This window comes from Malania oleifera, chromosome 13 (assembly GCF_029873635.1).
Source record: "Malania oleifera isolate guangnan ecotype guangnan chromosome 13, ASM2987363v1, whole genome shotgun sequence".
NCBI lineage: Eukaryota > Viridiplantae > Streptophyta > Magnoliopsida > Santalales > Ximeniaceae > Malania > Malania oleifera.
Window position 1 is genome coordinate 56,935,909 of NC_080429.1, and position 23,009 is coordinate 56,958,917.

The following is a 23,009-nucleotide window of genomic DNA, read 5'->3' on the forward strand; positions in this document are numbered from 1 at the left end:
GGTGTACAAAGACACTCTCTACAAGAGCTGATTAGTACAATAATAAAGCACAATTCTATATACTTCAATTCAAAATAACAATAGAAAGAATTTGAAGTTTTAGAAGTATATCACCGTGAGCTTCTTTCTTGATGGAAAGAATTTAGAATATGCTTAGAAATTTGTGAGAGTTTCACAACAAATCTCAGTAGAGAACTTCAGAAAGTATGTGAGCAAGAGAGTTTTGGGAGTTTTGTAAGCAAGAAAGCTTTGATTGCTGTGTATTGCTTGGTGTGTTGAATCCTTTGTCTTGGGGGGTATTTATAGATGTTTAGAAAAGTGTATTTCGTGTTCCCCAAGTGACTTGGAGTGTTTCCCAAGTTTTCATAGCGTTTAGAATTCAAAAAACTCAATTTTGGAAACTTCTTGTTATTTTTAAAATTTGAATTTTCGAAGAGTCAGTCGACTGGATCACAAAGGGTCAGTCGCTTGGGTCATTAAAAGCACTGAAAATTCAAAGGCAGAAAGGTGTCAGTCGACTGGGTCGTTACGACTTACGAGTTAGTCGCCTGGGTCCTCTTGAGTTTGCCCAAAATCCATCTGTCTACTTGTCAGTCGCCCAGGCCAACCATGTCAGGCGCCTGGACAGACAAAATTTCAGATTTTCAAGTTTGTTTAAATTCTTTTTGTTCTTTTGTTTTCCCTAAAGTAACTTAAGACTTTTGGAAAATATTTTTCGGGGTTTTGCAAAATATGATCTCTAAGTCGATGAGTTTCCTAATAAGCTTCAAATCCAACCATATCATCATTTGAATGAAGTACTTACATAAAGACTCTCTTATGACTTAAACATGTTCTAAACTTGGAGTCTTCATGCTTGTCGTTTGCTGAGTCCATCTTGCCTTTAAGCTTCAATTCTCTAAGCTTTCATCAAATTTTTCTATCTTTGAATCCAAGCTTTTCTTTCTTCAATTTTCTTTTGTTTCATCATGGGCCAAGCATAATCTTCATGTGAGCTTCTTTACAAACACTTAAGCTTGATCCTTTAGAGACTTGATCTGTTATAAAAACTTTTGAGCTTGGTCTCTTTTTATGAAAGTTTTTGAGCCCTGAAACGTATCTTAGCAAAACATGTTAAGATCCTTTGCTTTGTTATCATCAAAACAAGATTCGTAAGCCTTGTTAGGCCAACAATAGTATTATGTGTATTTGGAGGGCTTGTTTGTAGTATTTGTTTTTTCTAGAGGTTGGTTTGTAATTCATGTTGTTTTAGGGGTATATGTGTGATTTCATGTGTTTAGAGGCTTTCTTATAAATCATCTATGAAAGCCACGTTGTAGGCAGTTGTTGATGAATTTGAATTGAATTAAACGGGAATTTTCCCCCTGGTATCCCCTCTCATCCCTTTCCCTCCCTCCCTCTCTTCTAATTTCTCCATGGCTGCAGAACCTTGATGCTACCCCAGCATCATTTGGTATCAGTGCCCAACCACGATCTCTTTCTTCCATTTCAATTCCCCCATTCTTCTCCCTCTCTCTTCTTCTCCCTCTCTCTTCTTCTCCTCTTCTAATTTTCTCTCCTAATGCTCTCAATTCTCTCTCTATTTCTGATTTCGTTTCTTCTCCTCCTCTCATCCCCTTCTTTCTTTTCTCTGTTCTGAAATTCGGTTCTGTCCCTAATCATGTGCTGCCCAGCAGCCTTCTGCCCTCTTTCTTCTTCATTGTTTCTCTTCTCCTTCTCTTCATCTTCTCCATCCATTCTCTCTGTTAATCACTCTCCCTCTCTGTTAATCACTCTCCCTCTCTGTTAGTCACTCATCTCGTCATCTCTGTTCTGAAATTTCAGTATTAAAAAAAACACCAAAAGGCAGTTTCTGAACTTTTTCTGCAATTCCAGCCATGTCCCATTTGCTTGAACACCACTTTCTGACTACCATCCTACAACATCACCCATTCCATTGAAAATAGAAACCTTCAAATCCTTCCCCTCAAAATTGCATCACCATTCGACCAATTGTGTAGCCCCACACGCCAGCCAAACTTTTCCAGTAGTCGGCCCTTCAAAAGTCCCAACCTCCTGCACTTTTTTCATCACACCACCACAACAGCTGTAATCCCCATCACTAGATCTACACTTGACTGAAGTTTCATTGCCGGAGTCTTGCTGCCGGCAACTTGTGGCCCTGCGCTGGCAGCCTGTGAGTGGGACTCTGCTTGAGTCTTCTTCTGCTTTCAGTTTTGCGAGTAATTGCTTCAATTGTGAGATTTTGGGCTTTCTCTGTGATATTTTGACCAGCAACAAGATATTTTGATTGTGGACACAATATATTGCAAGCAAGCACGATAATTTGGCACGTAACCCTAGAAATTGTCACTCCAGCATTAAAAATCAGGTTTGGTTGATGTACTTTGTGAGTTTTCTTTGTGAATTAGTTTCATTTCAGCAGGACAATCAATATCTCAAAGGTGAATTAAAGATAGTTTTTGGGAAATTGGGAGTTAGGCTTGTGGAAATTGTATTAAAGGGCTATTGGTCATATAAAGTTGCAGTATATATTTGTATAAACTTTTAGCAACATGGTGACACATTTATAGGAAAAAAGGAATGCCATTTCCTCAATTTCAAGATTTTCAACGCCTTTCTCAAATGTGGAGGAAAATTTTGCAAAATTATAATTGTTGGAAGATGTTCAATGAATGTGATTTCCATAAACGGAGTCACCCGAATGCAGCTTCATCTGAAACCTCACCTAGAGCCTTGTGTGATATCTTGGGTTGATATCTCTACTATAAATGTTTGTGTGAGATGTTTGGTTCCTATTCAAATGGGTGAATATTTGGCTAATGTTTGGTGCGATATCCTTCTTATGAAGATTTTCCATTTACTCCTTGGTTCTTCTTGGTTGGAAGATTTGGGTGTGATTCAAGGGCTTGGGAACGCACGTCTTCCATTGTGATGGGAGGAAAATCGTTTTGAAGTCCATGTTACCAATCAGCGAAGACAAAGAATTAGTCGCATTTACTCAACTTGAAAATACTTGAAGCAAGGAAATGCATTTGTTTGAAGACATCCAAAATCTTTCAAACATTCCTATTGTTGAGCTTGTCATCCCAATAAGTTCATTGATGCTAATTCCCAACTCAAGTTTATGGTGTGCTAATGGAACGTGGTTTCTTGTCTCATTAAATGCTGGCTTTCAAAGAGTCCAAATTTGCTTCTTACTTCTAATCCTCCAACATCTCAAAATTCGAGGCCGAATCTTTTCTAATTGGGGGGAGAGTTAATGTAGGACAAGAGGCAAGACTTTGGGAAGATCCATGTTGGAGACTAGTTAAGAAGAATTGCATTGAGAATTGTTGGGTTTAATTAGTAGTAAGCATCTGTTTAGTTTAATTAAGATAGTATTTTGTGTATTTGGGGGCTTGTTGGTAGTCCTTGTGTATTCTAGAGGTTGGTTTGTAAATAATGTTGTTTTAAGGGTATATGTGTAATTTCATGTGTTTAGAGGCTTTCTTATAAATAGTGTATGAAAGCCATGTTGTAGGCAGTTGTTGATGAATTCGAATTGAATTGAACGTGGGTTTTCCCCCTTGTAACCCTTCTCTCCTCCCTTCCCCTTCCTTCCTCTCTTCTAATTTCTCCATGGCTGTAGAACTTTGATGCTGCCCCTTCATCATTGGAACATACAATTATTTAAATTAAAGGGTGCATTTTAATAAGGCGTCATTTGGTTATATGGAATGAGTCCATCATAATGGACATGAAGGAAGGGTTATGGGTTTGACGAAATTGTAACAATGATTGGAATGACAATTACTGCATTTGGCATATAACAATCATGAATCAAAATGACATCATGGAATGAGAATAAGTATGTTTAGCATGTGGACTAAGGATGGGGATGAATTTTTAAAGTTAAAATTAAAATTATTTAGTTAGAATTTCTACGTATAAAAAACATAGGTAGCTTATTTTCTTTCAAAGGAATTCCAACTAAAAAGAAGATCATTTGTTTTGCAGTGCAATTATTTTGCAATACCCACCAATATAAAATTACAGACAACAAACAAAAATGTCACCCACATTCTGTGCTGTAATAATGAAAAGTGAGAAAGATGCTAAACTCTCTTGAGGTTTGGCAAAATGATGCAGACCTCTCTTGAGGTTTCATAAATTCCATGGATGTCCACATTTGATTTTTTGGACACTTGTGCTGTCATTTGTCAATTTACTGTCAAGTAGTCAAATATTTTCAAAAATTTGATGATTTTACCTTTTTTTGGACTTGGCTCACGTGAAATGACATAGCAATGGTTAGAAACCCATCCCCAATAGAGTGCATTTTTTATTTTTATTTTTATTTTTTATATTTGAAATAAATTAATCCTCATTGATTGAGGTTGTATTTTTTTATATTTTGTTTTTGTTTTTGTTTTGGATATTTGAATTATGCTATTTCATGTGTCTCAAGGGCAAAAAGGTCTAATCAGTCTATTTTTGTTTTTTGAAATTTCACTTGGTTATTTGATGGTAATTGATGGAGGGGGAAAAGTGTTTCGGACTCTTTGAAATTAATTTTCAATGGAGGTCTGTGGGATTTTTGAAATCTCTGGAAAAGTATCTTCTTGTCAAACTTTAGGGGGAGGTGAGTGTCTTTTGCCCTAGTAAAAATATGTCAACCATCATTGAAGAATTCCATATTAAAAATATGCAGCAGAATGAGGCAGAACTACGAAAATCCAACCAAAATCATAAAAATAATTGAGGAATTTTTAGTTATAGGCCATAAATAAAAAAAATTATCAATTTGTAGCAAATCAATGAAACGACTCAATTTCTCCTTGGGTGAACATGAGCTTGTAGTCATTAGGCATGCTAAAGAAAACTTCGGCCTTTTTCTCATCTTGACGTATGATACTAGGACCATTGGTAATGGGGAGAGAATATGATTTTTGGGGGATCATTGGACTGGGGTGGCTCCTTTGGCTATCGCGTTTCTTTGTCTTTATTGGTTATCTTCATTTAATTATTCCTCTATTCTTCTGTCTTCCCTTTGCAAGAGAATGGGCGTTCTTGGGATTTTCATTTTGTGAGTAACCTTAATGAGAGAGAGACCAATGTGCCTGACGTTTTGATCAATTTCCTTGAGTGACAAAAGAGTTTGGGTTTTAGATTCTTTTGGGGATTTTTCCTGTAATTCTTTCTTCACCCTTTTGACTCATGTTCCTAATATTACTCCTCTTGTCCCTTTCTCCTTTTGGAAAGCTAAGGGCCCATTTAGTTGTGGAGAACAGTTTTCATTTTCCATTTTAATTTTTCTAAAAATTACCAAAACTTTGGCTCATTTTTCATTTTACAATATTTGTATGAACAATAATAAAAGGTTTTGGCATCATTTACTTGTGGAAATAGTTTTATTTTCATTTCTATTTTTTCAAATAATTACGAAAATGCTATCTTGTTCTCCAATTTTCTAAATTTATGTAGAGAAGTTGGAAAATACCTTTTTATTAATTTTTAGATTTCTAACTCTTGCTTTGTGTATAAGAGCATGGAATTTGAGTCTTAGAATTTGATTTGTCAAAATCCACACAAAGTCAAAATCAGCTTCAAAATCCATGATCCCGTATACTACCTCATTTTATTTTTGGAAAATTGAAGATTGAAATCTAGACATAAAAAGTAAGAGACTGTTTGCACATTAAACAAACTCTTTATTTTTAACTTTTTTTAATACAAATCTTTAAAATCTAAAAGATAAGCTAAAATTTTTTTAACTCTTTGGAAAGCTGGAAAATGGGAAAATGGGATATGTTTTCCACAACTATGAGCCATCAAGTTCCTTCCAAGGTTAGGCCTTTTTGTGGGCTGTGGTCTTGGAAAAATTGAACAGCAATGACTTGCTCTAGAAACATAGACCTTACAGGTCTCTATCGCCTGATGTGTATGTCCTTTATTTGATTATTTCAATGGAGGAGAGGCTTCTTCACACTTGTTCTTACATCGTCATTTCTCTTGGACCCTTTGGAGAAAGTTGTTATTTTTGGACAGAATTTGGTGTGCCCTTGCTCCTTGGAGGCATTCTTTCTCTTTGATGTTTAAGGGGTTTGGAAAGGGGAAGGAGAGGAAGGCTTTGTGGCAGTATTCAATTATGGGTACTAATTGGCTGGAGAAAAATACCAGAATTTTCAAAAATTTGGTTACACCTCTTACTTGCATTGGATGACAGTTATGTTTCTTGTGTTGCTGTGGGGTTTCCTCTGGCAGATTTGCAGCGGGCTGAGTGGCTTTGCTCAAGTAGACCCGATTTGTAATATTTGTTTTTTTTGTTGGAAATTTTTATTTTTCTCTAATTATTTTGTTTTGGGAGGATGTCTTACCCTCCTTTTTTCTTTCTTTTTTCCTTGTGGTACCCTTTTTCTCTCTCCAATAAATTTCTTTGTTTATAAAAATAATACTTAGAGCTTAATAACTTTTGATAGAGTGAGTCCTGAAAGTGTCAGAAGCACTCCCTGTTTGCTTTCAGGAATCGGGCTTGGAACGGAATTGAAATTCAAACATCGATTCCCATTCCTATGTTTGGTGTGCATAAACATGGTTCAAAATGCATACTGGTGGGAATTCCAATTCCCCCTGTTGCGATTCTTGTTTCCCCTCACCCTCCCCATGGTAATTAAAATTTAGTAATTGCTAGTTTTTTATTTCAGGTCATTCCTTGTATTTATTCCCTTCCAAGTGAACACCCAAATATTTGAGGAATGAACCATTCCCATTTGAAGTCTTTCAAACAAGGCCTCAATGTAATATTTCATGGCCCCTAGACTCGTATACTTCTCATATGTGTGTCATCTGATAAACCTCTTCATTCCTAGCGGGACTTGAGGCTTGTTGTTGTTGTTGTTGTTTATGCCTTTTTTTTTTTAAATGTCTTGTGCACTCTCCTCCCTCTCCTCCCCACCACCAAAATGCGTATGGATTGCTCAACAGGATATGAGGAAGATAGATCCTTCCAAATCCATCAAGATTGAAGGGAATCCTTTAATCCTTATTAAAAGGGGTGAAGGTAGCGGGTCATTAGAATGAAGCAGGTTATGTTCTTATGATGGAGAAGGTGAAGGCTGCCAATCATTGAGTTGATGGATTAGGTTTTCAGTTACAGCAGCAGAATGGATCTGGGCTTGATTGGTTTGGGAAGTTGCCAGAGACAAAAGAAGTTCGGCTGATTTTTCTGTAGACTGAGAGCTTGTGCAAACTTGAAGGATTGTTTTTTTTAAAGTGGGAGTTAGCCGAAAAGAGGGGAAACTTTTGCTATCTTTATTCCTGTTTAAGTCGAAATAAGAATCAGTAAAGGAGGTTCAATGATCAGTTAAAGGCAGTGTTGGCTGGTGAAAAGTCAGATCCCCTTCATCTTGGTGGGATATAATCCTCTTATTGTGGGAGATGGTTGATTTGTCAAAACAGAAGCCACAGATTAGTTGAGAAGTTGGAGATTCGCTTAAGATGGTTGGCAGTGCAACAGCAAAGCTCAGAATGTTTTTTCTTAATAAAAAAAAAGATGAATTCATTGGAATAGAAAGAATTAAAGAGGAGAATAAGAGATCCTCCTAAACAAAAAGAAGAAAAAAATTACAATAAAACAAAAGAAAAAGAACAGCCATCAGACTAATTAAGCTAGCCTGTCCCGTTGAATATCAGAAAATCTCACTCCTTTAAAACAACCAGCAGCAGCACAGCAAAGTGAGGGTAAGTATTGAATCTTCTGTCTTAACAAAGAGGAATTCAGCTTTTTCCCTGTAAAATTCAAGCATTTTGTTCCAGGCATAAATCCCACATAGTTGGGAAAACTGCATACCTCCACAAAGCATCTGCTTCCTTATACCAAAACTGGAAAGAGAGATGACCAACAACTCCTCTACTGACTCCACACAAACCCAACTCACTCCTAGGAGGCCAGAAAGCTTATGCCAAGTATTCCATTCAGAAGTGCAATGCAAAAACAGACGAGAAGCTGCTTTTGAACTATCAATGCATAAAGAATATACATCAGGAGAAAGTGCCTCTCAAGGTCTCCTACTCTAGGACAGATTGTTGATCTTATCTCTTATCATGAACAACCAACCAAAATAAAAGCCTTGATTTTTGAAAGATCTTTGGCCTTCCAAATAGTTTTATGGAGTGGAAAGGAGAAAATCCTAGGAAGACGGATCACTCTCAGAAATGAAATAAAGAAAACATAACATCATTATGCCTAGAAGACAAGTGATAACGACAGGGAAAAGAAAAAGACCAAGTGGTATTGCCCACCCAAATATCTTCCCAAAAATGAACTTGAGAACCATTGCCCAAACAAAATTAGTACAAGGAATGAAGAGGGGGTAAATCTGAGAAATGCACCTTCACAGGCTTTCAGAAAAACATCTAATTCCAATATTAGCATCCTAGCCATTGACATGCAAGACAAATTTATTTTTGATGAGTATATGCCAAAGAGAGGAATCCTACAAGGGAAACCACAATAACCATTTAGCATTAGAGCAGTGTTTATAGACACCAAATTACCAGGATCCAAACCTCTGTCCATGACCTTCACACCACCTCCCAACTAACTAAATGATCCCTCATCTCCCAAAACCCGAACTGAAGATCTTTCATAATTTTTCCCAAGCTTAACAGCAATCCTTCCTGGAATCCTAAAAATAAACTAATAGTAAAGAGGAATGCTAGCAGGACAAGCCAGAATAAGAGTAATGTGACACCCGAAGGAAAATAATGCACATTTCCACGCATCCAAATGCCTAGATAGCCTCTCCACCACTGAATCCCAAAAACCCAGTGACTAAGGATTGCCACCCAATGGGACTCCTAAATAAGACAATGACCAGTCCAAAAGACTGCAACCCTCTATTGTAGCTAACTCCCTAGATCTACTAGAACTAAGATTAATTGCTTTGGTACCACTCTTCCTCCATTTAATTTTAATCTCAGTAACCCTCTCAACAAGAGAAAGGTATCTGTTTTCTTCCCTTAATCCAGTAGTTCTATTCCTCTATTGCTTAAGTTTTCTCTTGTATTTGTTCTTTGTTTCTGTTGCCCTAAATTCAATAGATCTTATTCTTACCTTTTCCCAAAAACGAGGAATATCTTTGATTGTTTAAGAAATACATAGTATGATCGTCAAACTGAAGGTGGGATACCCAATCCTCCTATGTACCCCCTTCCAAACCCCTTTACTAGACCCCTATCAACCATCCTTTCAACCATTCTACTCAAAACATCAAGCACTAACACAAACAAGAAAGGAGATAACAGACCCCCTTGTCTAACACCCTCTTGTTTCTATAAACCATGATTTAGGTTTTCCTTTCATAATAACCGAAAAGAAAGCATTAGGTTATAATAAGCAACCTCTTATCCAGGATTGCCACCTCTCCTCAAACCTCTTACTAGCAAAAATCTTATCCAAAAAGTTCCAACTTACCCTCTCATAGGCCTTTTCAAGGGGAGGCTGGCCAGTGTTTCCAGCATGTAAAAGGGAGGAGGAGATACTTAGAGTGGGCATCTAGGCCCAATCCCATGTCTAAATGGAATTGACCATCCATAAATAGTATTTTGGATTTGGGCTAAATAAATTTTTCAAGCTATTCCAGTGGGCTTTATTGTACTTGCAGTTCGGGGCCCAAATTCTTATTAATCCCTTTGAGCCAGATTGTAAGGGACACGTTACAAAAGATCTTTCTGTAGGCATAAGAGGGTCAGTGCACCATGGACATGTCAATGCATTTTACGAATGCAGCATCAGCAACTTATGAAGTTGGAAGGCTCATGCAAGGAACTTTGGGCTGTATGCAATTCTAAGGAGGTGCCCTCTATTTCATTAGAAGCCCCTTGTGGTTGAGGGGGAGACTATGCTTCAATAAATCTTTTGGAGAAGACGTCTGTAGCTGAAGGGAATCAGTTTTGACACGGAAAAATCCTCATTGTTTGCCTAGTCGGCTCAACTTCAAGTGAAGGACAGTGTAATGCATCTTTTTTGAGCCTGCAGTCTCCTCTGCGAATAGTGGCCAACCCATCTAACATGCACATTGTTCTTGATATTAATATGGATGATCTGGAAGATAAGTGTCACAAGAAGAATGGTTGAACAAGAAGTAGTATAAAAGTTTTTTTTTTGATGGCTTTGATAAGAGTTACATTTCTAGCAAGGGCAATGAAATCAGTCTTAGTCATGTCTTGAGACACACAACATATGTTTGGAGAGCAAAGTTTGCATCCAGAGCTGCACACAAAAAAAGGCTCTAAAGAGGAATAATGATGGAAGTTTTACTTTGTGTGGAGAGCTAGGCTGAATCTAGAGGTTTGGAGAATAATGATAGTAAGAAGGGAGACATTGAGGAGAATAAAAAGTGGGGTGATGTGTCAGATGAGGAGAGTGAGTTTGATAGTGGCTTTGGGTCTGGTAACGGTTTAATATTGGGTGAATTTTATGCTATTATGTATGAGGCTAATTCCTTATCTTTGGAAAAAAAAGTTTTTGTGTCTGAAAGACCCTTGAAGTCTGTGGACACCCCAATTTTAACCAGGCCATTTTGGGAAGACCCAGCGTAATTGAAGTTGGCTTTATTCCTGGGAATGGGAGGATCCGATTGAGTCCTTTTCAAAACAAAGTTCTTGAGACCTTTAATTTTCGAAATTGAGTGCTTTTAATTGAGTCCCGGATTTTCTTAAATCGAGTCCTGTTATTTTTATCGAGGCCTTTAATTTTCAAAATTGAGTCTTTTTATTTGAGTCTCAGTTATCTTTAAATTGAGTGTTTTAATTTTAAATCGAGTTTTTAATTGGGTCTTCTAATTTTTTAAAAAAATTTGATTTCTCTTTAAATTCTAAAATTGAGGCTTTTTAATTAAGTATTTTGTTTAAAAAAATTTTTGAGTCCTTTATATTTTTTTTTAGTCCACTTTATTTTATTGAGTCGTCATTATTTTATTTTTGAGTCTGGATCCTTTTATTGCCGGGAATCAAGTTTTATTAAAATCCGGGTCTTTCCTTTTGGAAGACAAGAATTGGACCACAAAAAATGAATATACAAGAAATTCAAAAGTAAGAAAGAAAAGAAAAGCATGTGCGCTCGGAGAAATGATTCTCTCCCAAACCCCATTAATAGAACCACGCGCGTATAGGGGAAGGAATATTTTCTATTGGAATTTTTTCTGCTTCCCGCGGGCTTTGCATGCCAATTTGCACCACTCAGACAGTCAGACCCCTATAAATGAGGTGTCTCGGCACAGAAAAGTGGAGGGGGGGCACTCGCACACAACACATTCTCTCATTTTCCCTCCACCATTCTCCCATTCCGCTGCAGGAGCTCCCTCAAAAGTTCTGCCATCTCGCTCTCCAATTCTCCGAACTCTCTAATTTTCTATCTTCACACTAAATCCCTCCTCTCTCTTCGATCTCCTCACTTTGGCGCCAGCTCTCACTCTCTGGCTCCTCTCCAAGCTCTACTTTCCCTTCGGCATTGAATCCCAAGCATCCTTGCCATCCAGACCCTCCATTCTCCATGCTCTGAGCCTGCATTCTCCATTCTTTGAGCCTGCAGTCTCCATTCTCTTCTCCTCTTTCGCTCACACTCTGCAATAGAAGAGCAGCCTCCACTCACATACCTCACGGCCTCTCTCTCTGATTCTGGCACCGACTCTCTTCCCTCTCTGTCTGCTCTCTCACTCTGACACACAGCAGAGAACACCGCGTCACTGCTCTCGACCTCTCTGGCACCTTGACCTCCGACGTCGGCTTTGCTCCCCTCTACCGGACCTCCCTCCATCACTGCAGCCACATCCTTCACGGTTTTCGCCACTTCCTCAACCAGAGTTGTTGAGCTATTGTCCTCGTTGGCAGCGAAGTGCGATCTGATCGCTTCTGTCCTGGTGCCGGTTCGGTGGCTGTTTTACGAGCAGCTCTTGTCTTAGGATCTCGCTGACGATCTGCGACTCGCCTGGGTGGCGCTGCCGTGCGGGAGGTGCGAGGTGCGCAGAGGAAGCTCACAGATCTTCATCTCCACAGTCGCTGATCTAAAACTATGCAACACAGGGTTTTCTGCTGCACTGGCTTTCACTTCTGGAGCTTCTAAATATTCATCAATGGTGTGTTCTCCTGAATCAAGGTAGTTAGCCTGAAACCTTCGCATTTCTTCTGTCTTCTTCGGTCATTATTGCTCAATCAGTGGTCTGGGTTTTATTTTAATGCGTTAAAAAGTTGGTATTTACGGCTCTGGTCATCATAGAATACCAAACTTCTTCTGGAAGTGCAAATATTCTCTCAGGAACATGATATGAATTTTTTTTTTTGGGTTTTCTTTATCTCACATTTGAATTCAAAAATGAGGTGATGATTGTAGTTTTGTTGTCTGAAAATGGGTTGGGTCTGATCTGTGAGGGGAACAAGGGATGTTGTTTGGTTGTTCACAGATGATCTGCGTCATGTCAGAAGGCAGAGGACATGCTTGGTTGCTTGAGCATACCCATCTGAAAATGTCTTGGATTCAGCGTCAAATGCTGCAGAAGAAATAACACACTCAGCACACTGCACACACACGGCACACTGCACACACACGGCACACTGCACACACACAGCACCATGCACGCACACAGTACACACACAGCACCATGCACGCACACAGCACACACACTGCACACGGCACACACAGCACACTGCACACACACACAGAGCACCATGCACACACACAGCACACACATTAAAGCACGCACCTCATGCACACACTGAAAAATACACTGTTTACACATGTGCACACAAAAACACACACTGTTTACACTCACTCACACACACCTGCACACACTAAAAAACATACTGTTTATACTCTCACACACACTAAAAAACACACTGTTCACATGCACACACTAAAAAACACACTGTTTACACATGCGCACACTAGAAAAGACACTGTTTATACTCACGCACCTGCACACACTAAAAAACACACACTGTTTAAACTCACACACACCTGCACACACCTCATGCACACACTAACTCACGCACTGTTCACACACGCTTACATACACTAAACACACACTAACTCACGCACCTCATGCACACACCTTAACACACACTACACACATTAACTCACACATTGGTTAGCACACACTCTTGCGCACATTGTTAACACATTTACAGTGTTAACATGCAACCGCGAACACTTTCACGGTTGACCCATTGAACCGATTTCAAACTGGTTTTCTTATTTTCTTTATTTATTTTGTTTTTTATTATTTATTTGTTTAAAAATTCGGGAAAATTATGGAAAATTCACCAAAAATTCAGAAAATTAGAGAAAAATTCAAAAAAAGTTTTTGAGGTCTAGAAAATTATTTTTCTAACTTTTCATCCCAAATGAGTTTAAAAGCCTCTTAGAAGAATTTGGAACATACTATTTGATATTTTGAAAACTTCTATGGAGTTTGTGAAGCAATTCTGGAAAAATATTTTTGTATAATATTTTTTTGATTTTGTTTCCCTATGATTTCAAACAAAGGGCATGAGCTTTTTCAAACTCTGTGTGTCCTAGTTTTGAGGGAATATGTACATATTGTATATTATGTGTATATTTGTGTGGCTCATTTATATGCATTTTGTAAATTTACAAAGGGAGTAAAATAAAAGGCTTTTTTGAATTAAATTTGGGATGATTTTCATTTAATTAGGTACCGTTCGTAGAACGAGCGTGTAGGGGGTGCTAATACATTCTCCTCATGTAACCGAACTCCCGATCCCTACTTCGGTAACGCAGACCGATTCTACCCTTAATTGGGTAATAATCAAGTGTTCCTAACCACACTCTAAAAGGTTTGTGGTGATTTCATTACACCATGTTTTTTTTCCACGAAAATATCATTTTAAAACCACCTTTTACACACTCTTGTCCAATTCACGCTGGGAACGTTGCAACAAAGTCGATTTGGAAGGAGTTTTTCTATTTGAGGAGAAAGGAGTTAATTCAGGTGTGGATGATAAATAGGTCCTAGGGATAAAAAGGATAATGTAGCCCAAGCTTTCGTGGATGGGAGGGTGTGCACTTGATAGACCCCTGTTGAAAGGAAATTAGGTTGTTTGGTGGAAGAAGTAAGAAGAAAAAGGGCCAACGAGAGTAGATGGATTTAAGTGCTTCATTAATTATGATGGGAAGGGTTTGAACAAGGGTTTTTTGAATATGTCTTTTAATTTTTAGTAATTTATTTATTTTTTGCTTCCTATTTTAGCTTGTATATTTCCTCCATCTTAGATAAAATTTCCTTTTCCATAACAAAATTATCTTTTCTGTTTAATACGTAACACACACACACCCATCTTGTTCTCCATTAACTTGTACTCTTCCTTAATAATTTTTTTAATACTATAAACAATGATATTTTCTGTTTAATTACATAAATTAACATATTTAATGGTCAAAGCATAAATTTTTTAACTAGCTATTTGTTAATGTTGCTTGGGGTCCTTGGGGCCTTCCCTTTTCTGCTGAGGCCAATGGACTAATTCCTAGCTGCTTTTGCTTTTCAAATAATAAAAATTAGGGATAATTGCATTTTACCTACTTGTAATTTGGATGGATTTCACTTAACCCACGTATCATTAAAAACCTCTGCTTTGTTTCGTTTACCACCATCAAATCCTGTTATGCGCATGTATATTTAAGTGGTCATTGCAAGTTGTGTGACATGAAAAATGCTCTGCGTTTGAAAAATAATTATACCTAACCCACGTGTGGTTTAGATTTTCAATTTGCCTTCTTGTCATTAGAAATATTGCACAATACTATTTAAATGTACTACTTGAATAATGAGACTCAATGGTGTTGGATGGAGCAAACCTTCAGTAAGTTAAGTGCAACTCTTTATACCCCAGGGGGACAAATTGGCATTGGGCCAACTTTGAGGTGGCTATGAGTAATTATGTTATTTTCTCATTCAAATTCTCTCCTCGACCCCATTTTAAAATCCTGTTCCCTTGTCTCAAAACTTTTATGAATGAATTTTTCTCGTTATTGCAGGAGCTCAGGCATGGATGAAGCTGAGTTTTCTAAGCTTCATTCTGGTGTGAAGCGTGGGGATATTGTTGGTGTCACTGGATTTCCAGGTTTGGGATTTTACAACTTACCTTATATGTATATATATATTTACATATTTACTGTTGATCTTTGATTCATATTATGAGTCTACGAGGGAAATTGAGGTCTTTAGTTAAATATAAAGTGAGCTTGACTAAACTTTTTGCTCTACCAACTCCATTCAGTGTGTTTTGCTATGGCAGCATCTTGTGGCTGTAACTGTAACTATATGAAAAAAGTACTTAACTGAAAAAGTACTTGTCTAAAAGTAGTCTATGATTACTTATTTATAAGTACTTTTTCAGAATAATATTTTTTAAGAAATACTTATTATTTAAAAAAAAAGGAAGTTTGGAGAAGTATTTTTTTGAAATAAGTACCTATAAGAAGTACTTTTTTTTTTTTTTTTTTTAATTTGAAGAAAAAGTACTTAATTTTTAAGATGTTCCAAACAGGGGCTTATTGTTAAAATTTTTTTTCCCACTAGATCTTGTTGATGAAACTTTTCATGCATCTAGTGTTAGTTATTAACCCATTGGGGGCTTGAGAAAGTATATCATTACAGGGGTTTCTTACTTTATTGTGTAAAATAAGGATGCACTTGTTTTGCTAGCTAAGATTTTGTAGGATTTGACTAGATCAATGGTATCGGACTGGTTTGGACAGGACAATTATCCTATTCCGAGTTTTATCTGCCATTCATAAGATAAGGCATACAATAGGACATAGGTGGAACTTCCTTCTTTTGTTCTTCTTCTTCTTCTTTTACATTTTAGTTTTTATGTCTTTTAACTCCCTTAGCTTAAGATGGCTTGTTTTTTCTTTTTTTGGGGGGGGGGGGTGGGGGTTGCTCAGGCCCATGTGAGGGAGTAAGAAGCCTCCCCTAGCCTATTTTATAGTTGAGCTGCACCAAATATGGGCTAAGAGTGCTTAGCCAAGTGTATCCCATGAGACAAATGCTCCCTAAGAGAGGTGGAATTTCCTACTCTTGTTCTTTTGTTCTTCTTATATGTTTTACGTTTTTTTTTTTTTTTGATCTTTTAACTCCCTTTGCTTAAGATGGCATGTTTTGGGGGGCAGGGGGCTGCTCTAGTCCATGTGAGGGGGTAAGAAGCCTCCCCTGGTTGATCTTGTTGTTGTGCTGCACTAGATATGGGCTAAGAGTGCTAAGCGTAACCCATGATACAAACACTCCCTAAGAGACCCGTCTTATCGAAGAAACATAAGATTTTAAATTGGGACTGTTGTTGTTCGTTCACTGGATACGCGCAGCGGAAGCACACAATCACACACGAATCAATCAACAACCACCAATGCAATCACTTGATGATGAAATATACTCAAGAAGCGAGCAATCAATAATAAGAAGAATAAAAAACACAACTAGAAGACACAAGATTTACATGGTTCGGCAAAAGCCTACGTTCACGGGAGCAGCAACTTCTTTTCCACTATGAATTATGTCAAAGCTCACAATAGGGTTACAAATCAATGATTATATGCGAACCCTAAACGTACTAGAGCCTTAGATCCTATCTAAACAATCCCTGTAGCAATCCCTGGAGGAAATCCCTCTGATAAATCCAATCTACAAGCCTTCGATTTGAATTAACGTAATCTGTGCCGACTGAGACCGTCGACGGTTTGGAGTAGAAAGAATTACCTTAACATTTTTCCTGAAATCGTCAATGGTTTGCCCAATTCGTTGACTGTTTGCCCTTTGACCTGCAGACTTGTCTCATGCCATTGCCCCTCGCTCCATGTAGCTTTCTCCAGTGCATGTGATCCGCTCTGAATATGAGCCACATCCCCAACAATCTCCACCTTGGTGAATATTCATCACTTAGGAGAAATCCGAAAGTATAATCCCTGCTGCTCCCACCCGAACCAGTAGATTGGAACCCACCTCCCCTCTAACTCCTGGAGACGTAACTTTAGTCCAAGCCATGCTTGAACTTGACCGTGGTAACAAGAACTTCACCTAGTTGAACACACAGCTCCTTGAACAATCCTCTGAACCACAATGCTACCTTGGCAGCCTCAGCCTTTGCCAAGAACTCCGATCTAGTTGTAACCAGCGCACTCTAAGACTGTATTCTGGACTTCCAACAATTAGGCCTTCCCACAACGCACCCTGTTGTAAGCCTCTTGTTATCTAAGTCTCTTGTGTAGTTTCCTTCTAGGAACCTCACAACTGATAGATCCCTCTATTGCTCACCGAAGTACCCAACTGCATTGGCGTAGGAAACCTTTGATACGTCTCAAATATCACCGTTCGTCCTCGAGTACTGAGCGGTAGACTGTTTACTTAGATTCGCCAACGGTGTACCAGTGACCGGTTTAACACTAACCATGCTAAACCTCACCAACACTTGATCCCCAAAACCACCATGAGATAACCACAATCTCCATGTAGTTTTGTCCATACAGTTGCCCTGAGATAACACGAATCTCCCTGTAGCTATGACTACAAAGTCATCCCAAGATAATCCGTATCTCCCTGTAACTTTACTCTTGCGAATCTCCCACCCAAGAACACTCTTGGCAGCACGCAACACCTTTATGTCAACTTCCTTTCTAAACAGAGTCTTCGATTGATTTGCCTCAGTTGGAACCTTTCCAGCAATCGGCATGTCACTCGCACAAAACAACAGAATACTTGACCATTTGCAGCCTCTCTCCCTCTCTCCCTTTGGGAGCACCACCAACCCTCCCTTCTGATTCTTATACAGTACCTCCATCTCCTCTACCATGACACTGTCCACCTACCATTCTCCTGGCCGTGCACTGCCTCTTGAAAGGTAGTAGGATCCTTCTTGGTAGTCATGGTTGCATAAGACATCAGATCACACTTGGGCGGTGGCTTGATAGTGCCTTTGAGCCTATTATGATCTCGTTGGTCTCTCGAGCTTGAACTCCCTGCATTATGACCAACATCATCTTTGCCCTGAGTCTGAAACTCCACCTACATCACAATCTCCTTTCTACTCCAGTTTATCCTATGATACTGCAAGTCTTTTGAGTTAGAACTCCCTGCTCTTTTGCCCTGAGTCTCCAACTCCACTTACACAACATGCTCATTGCTGCTACTGTAGCTTTTTGGCACCCGTTTCTCTTTATGTACTTGAGTACGTTGTACCATGGTTTTAACACTTAAAACCATGTCTCCACCAATCACCACCTTGTTTGCCATTGGATCACTCAACTTGAACCCATCTTTCTTATATACTAGAAAGATGCACTGTTCGAACATTTCACCAAGCCTAGATCCCTCCTCACTAGAAATGTGCATGACTGGACCTCCAAAGTCTACCGCATAACCAGGTCAGACCGTTCCTACAACTCTCCCGTCTAGTGATACCTTTGTCTATCGACTAATCGAGAAATAAGCTATACTCGCTGATTTTACCAAGAAGTCCCTTGCAAGCCTTGCAAACACCATGCCTTGCTCACAAAACTTCTTGAATGCCAACGTACTTGGCAACAATATCTGACTTGAGGAACTCTCTCCCGGTCTTGTACTCCACCTTAGCCACAAGTTACACCTGGAAAACATTTCCCACTTGTGCCGCATGAGATACCTCCAAACCTTTCGTGATAACCTCATGAAATACTCATGTCCAACCTGTGATGCTATCCTCACCGTCCCCAAACATCCATACCAATGTAGTTAAAAATACCCATTGTTTTGTGTGTGGTTACATTACACAAAACGGTATTTCCTGACTCAGAACTCCCAGCTGCAGTTCCACCTATAACTACCATGCAGTGTATAGAGATTCCTTGCTATCCTCTGTCCCTTCATTACCAACAATACGCCATCACACACCATCATTGTCCCGCCTTTGAACTTGTAACTACACCTGTTACAATCCAAAGCACCCAATGATATCACGTTCTTTTATAGATCGGGTGCATGCCTTACCCCACACAACGTCCTTACCACACCGTCATACATTTTGATTCTGAAATCCCCCATTCCGACAACTTTGCAGACCGCACCGTTTCCTATTAGAACAGAACCAGGACTCACCAATCTGTAAGTGGTGAGCCAGGATTTGTTGGGCATCATGTGAAAAGAACATACTGAGTCTAACTGAGTTTTATTACCACTTGGTCCACTCCAGGATTTGCTTCTCCCACGATCCTGATTACCCTTCACCACGAGCCCACCATGTGAACCCTCATTGCTGGTCTTCTTCCTTTGATGGAATCCCAGCAATGCACTCGTGATGTCCTCTAACTTTAGGGTTTCTTTCCCCCAATTCAGTGTCGTATTCAGATTCTCGTATGTAGGCGACGTAGGTAGGGAATTCAGCGGCATCGACGCCTTGTCCTCCTCCTCGAACTTCACGTCAACTCGCCTCAGATCACTAATGATCTGATTAAATGTGTTTATGTGCCGAGTCAAGTTTGAACCCTCCGTCATCTTAAGCCAATAAAACTTTTTCTGAAGATACAACTTGTTCGTAATTGACTTGGACATGTACCTGCGCTCCAGTTTCAGCCAAATTGCCGCCGGCGAGTCCTCATCCATGACGTGATACAACCTGTTATTGGCCAGACATAACTTGATAGTGGACACAATTTTTGCTTCTAGCTCCTTCCAACTTGCGCCGTCCATGCTTTTCGGCTTCTTTTTGTATAAACCCTTCACCATCCCTTGCTACACTAGCAAGTCCTTCACCCTTCTCTGCCATAGCCCGAAGTTTCCCGTTCCATCGAACTTACCAACTTCAAACCTCGCAGAAGAAATCCCAGACATTGTGAACCAATAGCTCTGATACCAATTGTTGTTGTTCGTTCATCGAATATGCATAGCGGAAGCATACAATCACACACAAATCAATCAACAACCACCAATGTAATCACTTGATGATGAAATATACTCAAGAAGCAAGCAATCAATAATAAGAAGAATAAAAAGCACAACTAGAAGACCCAAGATTTACGTGGTTCAGCAATAGCCTATGTCCACGGGAGTAGCAACCTCTTTTCCACTATGAATTATGTCAGAGCTTACAGTAGGGTTATAAATCAATGATTATATGCGAACCCTAAATGTACAGGAACTTTAGATCCTATCTAAAGAATCCTAGTAGCAATCGCCGGAGGAAATCCCTTCGATTAGCCCAATCTACAAGCCCCCAATTTGAATTTACGTAATCTGCACCGACTGAAATCGTCAACGGTGTGACCGACGGTTTGGCCAATCTATCGACGGTTTGCCCACTGACTTGTAGATTTCTCTCATGCCATTGCCCCTTGCTTCACGTAGCTTTCTCCGGTGCATGTGATCCACTCTGAATATGAGCGACATCCCCAACAGGGACAATTAAGAATCGGTAATGATCTAAACCCCTATTAATTGTTTATCAACTTTGTGTGCTTTTATTCTTTGTTAGCTTCCTCCCCTCCCCTCTTATAATGAGGATTAACTTCCCTTTTTATACAAGACGCCTCAAAGCCTCTGCTTACATTAGTGACAAATAGGTGCTCTTTATTGCCTCGCTGTAGCATGTTTGAATTGAATTTCCCCCCTTTTATTTTGCTAGGCAAAGTGGGAAGGGAGAGGGTGAGGGAAAACTATGGTAAAATTGAATAGGGGTGGAATGTTATAAGAGTAACTAGCATACCACATTCAAAAGCTAGTCTGAATTGGAATTAGGCAATTGGATGCAAAGATTAGCAGAATGAAATTGTAGCATTAATTCAGTGGGGCAGAAGCATGGGCTGTAGATGCGATTTTTAAATGATAGAATCATACAAAATCATTTGAGATAGTTGCTAATATGTGATTCTCGCTGTTGGACTTAGAATACATTTATCTTGTTTCACTAGCTTATGCATGGTTGTGACATTACCTGATATTTGTTGATACACATTTTCCCTCAATTCCAAATTTTTTCCTATAGAATGGTTTATGCATTCAGAAAAAAGAATAGGAGACAATGTAGGGGAATTAATGTAACAGAAAAGTTGAAATGATAACCAATTTGGTTTTTTTTTTAATTTTGATTTTATAGATAAAATTAATTTGTTTTTCAAAAAAATAGAATTATAACCTATATTTTCTTAATGTTTGAGGATTGCAGTTCTCTATTTAATGTGGATTTTAGATTATATTCTTAGGGTCACCTTTACTTCTTTTTTGCTAAGCGTAGGCTCGCCTTTCTTGGTTCCATGGTTCGGGAATCCTTTGCTGCTCAATGTAAATGGTAAAATTTATTGTCATGCCCGCCATTATAAAAAAATTAATAAAAAAGACAGAAAAATGCATGCTGTAAAACCTTTACCCTATGTTTGGGAAAGACCTTGGATATGTGGATTTGGACAAAATGTGATACATATTGTATTGAATTTTGTCAAATCCACCCAAATCCAAATCCAAGCTTTGAAATCCATGCTCCCAAATGCAGCGTTAGTTTGTACAACAACAATAACAACAAAGCCAAGTGTCACGGACACCCAAAATGGAACTCAAGTAAGGGCCGTGTGGCACTCGTTGAGAGCTCTCCCTCGACAAGTCAGCCAACTCTCACACGTTCAAGCCTGCAAGCACGAGCACCAGGTGAGTCTCAATACTCAAGGAAAACAAGAAACAATAGGATTTCACATGAGCAATATATTCTTATACATCGAATAAGACTATAACAATCAGAGACATCATAATCCAAGGCAACAGAACACCACAATGAAAAGAACTACTTGTATTATTCATCTACAAGAGAATCAACATACAAGCGATAACACAGATATTCATATATTCATTCTAAATCCCTGAAGAATACAATTATAGCAGTATCTCACTCCCCCATTTTCCCCATTACATTGTCACACCCTAACATCCTCCCCCACTCAATTTATTGACGTCCTCGTCGATGTGTTGTAGACGGCCTTCTCACTCTTCTGATGTCGATGTAGATGTCGTTGACTACGAATTTCTGAACTCTTCAATCTTCTATATGGCATGCTGAAGGTTGTTGGCTGTTTCCCAACTATTCTCTTCTTCCCCCAGTCCTAACCACTGAACCAGAAATTGTTGTTGTTGACGACCCTCTAGATTGACGACTCTGTCTGCAATGATCTCCTGGACTTCTTTGGTGACAGGATGCCTTCTGGAAATTGTTGATCTCCTTAATTTTTGTCGGTGCGGATCTGCTTCATCTGTGTGGAATGGCTTTAAATTGCTTACATGAAACACGGGATGAACTGGACGTCTGTGGCTTTTCATCCACTCGGGCTGCTCAAGCCGATAAGATGCATGTCCCACCTTTTCGATTACTCTGATTGGACCTTCGTAACGACGTAACAGCCTTTTATCCTTGCCACGAAGAAAGCGAAATGTCTCCGGTGGCACTTTTACAAGAACCAGATCTCCAGCTTCAAATTGTTGTGGTCGTCTCCCTTTGTCAGTCCATTTCTTCATGCGCTTGGATGCTTTTTCTAACTGAGCTCGGGTGACTTCGATGTTTTGCAACCAATTTTTCGTGAATTGGTAGGCTTTTGGGCAATTTCCTTTGTATGGACCATCCAGAGTGTGTAGAAGAGTCAGTTGTTGACCTGTCACAATCTCAAAAGGGCTTTTATTAGTTGCAGAAGATTTCATAGAGTTAAAACAGAATTGTGCCGTGTCTAGTAAAGTAACCCAATTCTTCTGATTGGAGTGAACAAAATGTCGCAAGTATTCTTCCAGCATCCCATTAAAACGTTCAGTTTGACCATCTGTCTGTGGGTGATAGCTCGTGGAAAGATTAAGGTTTGAACCCATCAAGCGAAAGAGTTCACCCCAAAATCCCCCTGTGAATCTAACATCCCTATCACTAATTAAGCTTTCTGGAACACCCCAATATTTCACCACATGCTTAAAGAATAACTGAGCTGTCTTCTCTGCTGAACACGGCTTCGAGACTGG

General features: G+C 39.1%; 1 protein-coding gene across 2 annotated transcripts in view; it reads left to right on the forward strand.

Annotated features, from left to right (window-relative positions):
• The window catches only part of LOC131146492 (lysine--tRNA ligase, cytoplasmic), a 42,993-nt gene that overhangs the window by 4,876 nt on the left and 15,108 nt on the right, over positions 1–23,009 (forward strand). For both annotated transcript variants that reach the window (XM_058096125.1, XM_058096124.1), the window contains exon 6: positions 15,038–15,123. In XM_058096125.1, coding sequence (XP_057952108.1) covers positions 15,038–15,123 — 86 coding nt within the window. The remainder of the gene's footprint in view (positions 1–15,037; positions 15,124–23,009) is intronic.